The following is a 3789-nucleotide window of genomic DNA, read 5'->3' on the forward strand; positions in this document are numbered from 1 at the left end:
GATCCATTCGGGGATGGTGAGCAGACTTTGAGTGTATTGCTATTGGTGAGCTTGGGACGTCATGGGGGAGTTGTCATCATCATCGTAGCATCATTGTTCGAGTCGTAGTTATGATTTCCAGTTGTTAGACATTTATTTATATTTCGTTGGATCAGTGTGGGATTTGGTTTTGATGTAAACACTATTTTGTTGGTACTTTAATAAATGTGCTCAGTTCAAACGCTTTTAATATTTACTAACCTCGGATAACCGAGATGGTAACACACTTTCATGGTAGGGTGGTCCTGGTAAGGCACATTGGTATGAGGGGGAGGGGGGGGGGGGCTTGCAATTGCATCAATAAACATTTGATGATACTTAATGAAAATAATCTGTAAATATTTCAGAACAAAGGAGGGGGTGCAGGTGAACTCCCTGCACCCCCATAAGAACCGCCCCAGAGTCTGTATCCACCACTATAGAGTCCCACCTTTACCTTACAAATACCCCGTTTAAACCATGGTACAAGAAGCCCCAACTAGCAAAGATCCTAGATCTAAGAAGTAAGATTCCTAGAGGTGCGATGACATCCTAAGGTAGTGTCGTAGTGACGTGGGCCATAAGTGGGAATGACAGTCGTGGTGGGTTTATGGTGGTTTCTGAAGGTGGTGACAGTTGATAGTGGTGGTGTGTGAAGGAACAGAATGCAAAAAAAATCAGCATGAATCATCATCCCAAAAAAATCTCAATAAACACATTAAAATTGTAAATATTACCCTGAGAAGCCGAAGCTTAATGTCTTGACTATCAAACTTTTCTCCACGTTCTTTTAACGCCCTCTCACATCTCTGTTTTTCAGATTCAATCCTATCTTCAATTTTTTGCTGTTCTAATGTTTTCAGTTTTGATATGGAAAGAAGAAACATAAGTGAAAACACAGAAAGTGAACTAAAACAAAATACGGCAGTCGACAGGAAAGAAAATCAAGTGAAAAAATGGAGGAAAATATACCGTCAAAGCAAGATTGAATCATAAGGTCTATTTCACTGTAAGCTACCTTGTAAACTAAATTCATAACATCTATTTTTTCCATCACCTTTTGCATGTTTGCCATACTTTGTATTGAATTTTGTTTGTTTTAAGCAATGATCAATTTTTTTTTTTTGAAATAAAAAGTGAAACAATGTAGGGTAAAATTGGCTCTTTTTTTTGTTGTTGTTTAGATAAAGGAGAAAATGTATGGATTAGGGTTATAAGGGAGAAGGAAGATGAAAAGACGAGAGAGTGAATGGAAAATGCAGTGCATTCGTATTTGAGAATGAATGGTACTCCGTATGAATGCAATTATAGCAGGAGACATCTTGAAAAGACGAAAGGGCCAAGTAATAACTAATAACTAGTTTTTGTGCCGTGAAATTCACTGGTGCGTTTGAGTTTAATTGTATAAGTTCACGAATAAATGTAACTTTATTCATTTCGAACATGTTGACAACTTGTTGAATACGATGCCACGCAAAACTGTTGCACGTGAATTGTCGTTCATTTATTTTTGCGAGAAACAGAACAACATACTAAATTCAATTCCACGTGAATTAAGATATTAGACGGGTAAGTAATATAGTGGTGTAATTTAACCTTTTTTTTGATAAAATATAAGTATATTATATCAAAAAGTAAAGATCACCATACAAGAGAACACAAGTCGATCATGAAAAATGAGTTAACGGTGAGGCAGACTGCACTCTGCAGGTGGCGGTGACGGTGAGACAGGCGTCGTGTAGATTTGAATATTTTCTAATTAACTTGAATACGGAGCCACATAACCACTGAAATCGGGTCAATATGGTGTTGGGTAGAGGTTGTAAACGGGTTAATCAGATTAGTTTTTGTAAGATAAACTTTAAATTCAAAATCAGTAAAAAAATCGACTAAAAGTGAATATATAGCCAACATACACTTAACCAACTAGGTAAATATATAAAATTCTAGGTAAAACACCATCGCTGATAAAGACCGAAAACACCTTTTATAGGACTGAAAAACTCTTTTATAGGACTGTCTTATAGTATAGAACGGGCACATTAGGAAATCCAACGTTAAAAGAGGAGATTACCATTATAAATGGGAAGTTATTTAACTAAATATTATAACAATGTGATAAAAGCCACAAGTTTATAATTGACATAAAGATTTTATAAAACGGCAACCAAATCGCGTCTTCCCAAATACCCTGCATATGAATAACTTGAATTGAGTTAGATAAAAGAACTAGAGTTGTTCTATCAGATATGAGTAGTACTTGAGTTGAGTTCTTAGATAGAACTTGAGTCAAAAAGCATTGAGACAAAAGAACTTGAGTTGAGTTAGACAAAAGAACTTGAATTGTGTTGAGTTAGACAAAAGAACTTGAGTTGAGTTGAGTTGTGTTGAGTACTTGAGTTGAGGGAGTTAGCCAAAAGAACTTGAGTTGAGCTTTGAAACTTGAGTTGAGCTTTGAAAACTTGAGTTGAATCTTGATATTAAACGAGTTGTGCTTGCAGCGAGAAGTCGGGAATAATATTAATTTACTTTTAGTTCAGGAATCTTAGCAACATATCGGTACATATATTGGTAAAAAAATACAACCAAAATTGCAGATATCTATAATTTAGACCTTAAAAATGGGTCATTTGATTCACTTTCGGATCGGGTTAAATGAGTTCGATTTGGATCGAGTTGACCTTAATTTTGGTTTCAGTTCAATTTCGATCGGGTTCATTTCAGTTAGCCACTTTAATCGGTTTGTATTATTTCGAGTCAGATACGATTCCTATCAGGTCAACGTCAGTTCAGTTCTGTTTCGGGTTATTAGTATTCGTGGTCATGACGTATCTGGTGAAAACAAGAAGAAATTCGCCTCGCTAAAAGGATTCGCAAGCCAAATTTAGAACTCGGATATCTATAATTATTTAGACCTGATAAACAAGCATTCGATTCACTTTCGGATCGGGTTAAATCTACATGAGCCCGTACAAACCACCGTCTCAAAAATTATTGTTTTAAGACGTAAGAGCATCCACAACCATAAGGATTACTCTATGCGAAAATGTGAGGAAGAGTAGAGTCAGTTATGAAAATGATGTCGTAAAAATGTGGTGATGTACTTCAACGTTGATATTTTAATATATGAATTAACATTTCAACGAAAAAAATATAGTATCTTAATAGATATTATTGATGTCTCAACCAGCAAAGAAGCACTTCTTTCTTGATATTTTTCTCCATGACATGGCCAAGCACTTTCTCTAAGTTATGCCTGCAAAGACAATTTATAAGGCAATGACAATTCATCTATGCCAGGGTACGGGTTCAGATGGACAATTAGAGACTGTTCCTGTCAGTTACGGAAAAAATAAAATGTAATAAACACATAGTATGAACATACCTTTTTCTTGATGACCAAATCATAACATTGAACTTCTCAATGCAGAACTTTAGAAAATCATCACAAAAAGGCCTTTTGTACACTGAGAAAACAGAAAACAAAAGTGGTAAGGTGAGGGAGTCAGTCGAACAAGTCAAAATTGAATTACAATTGGTTAAAAATGATGGTTCAAGCTTTAAAGATTTTTCATTACCTTTATCCATACTTACAACATGTCCAAGCAACCCATTCACATCGAGGACAAGAAGCTTTCTTTTATATTTCAAAATAGAAGCATTTGAGGGATGTGATGTTGGCAGTCCGCTTGGGGTAACATTTTTATGATCCAAAGAAGCTTCTTTTGCTATGTGATCTGTTTCTACGTGCGGCATAGGACTTTCAAACAT

The 3789-nt window shown here is 35.6% G+C and overlaps 1 protein-coding gene across 1 annotated transcript; it reads right to left on the reverse strand.

Annotated features, from left to right (window-relative positions):
• Positions 1-3189: 3189 nt before the first annotated feature.
• LOC141589994 (putative FCP1 homology domain-containing protein C1271.03c) lies at positions 3190-3789 on the reverse strand. Its single transcript, XM_074410612.1, has 3 exons — positions 3597-3789; positions 3404-3485; positions 3190-3274 (listed from the first exon to the last, which is right to left on the reverse strand). Exons 1-3 carry the CDS (start codon positions 3787-3789, stop codon positions 3190-3192), a joined length of 360 nt encoding a protein of 119 aa, XP_074266713.1.

This window comes from Silene latifolia, chromosome 7, assembly GCF_048544455.1.
Source record: "Silene latifolia isolate original U9 population chromosome 7, ASM4854445v1, whole genome shotgun sequence".
Taxonomy (NCBI): domain Eukaryota; kingdom Viridiplantae; phylum Streptophyta; class Magnoliopsida; order Caryophyllales; family Caryophyllaceae; genus Silene; species Silene latifolia.

Excerpts from the sequence above, each read along its gene's own strand:
- LOC141589994 (XM_074410612.1), bottom strand. The coding sequence starts at position 3,789 with ATGTTTGAAAGTCCTATGCCGCACGTAGAAACAGATCACATAGCAAAA. Across the intron at positions 3,486-3,596 it reads TGTTGTAAGTATGGATAAAG|TGTACAAAAGGCCTTTTTGT; the intron begins GTAATGAAAAAT and ends CTGTTTTCTCAG. Across the intron at positions 3,275-3,403 it reads ATTTGGTCATCAAGAAAAAG|GCATAACTTAGAGAAAGTGC; the intron begins GTATGTTCATAC and ends TTGTCTTTGCAG.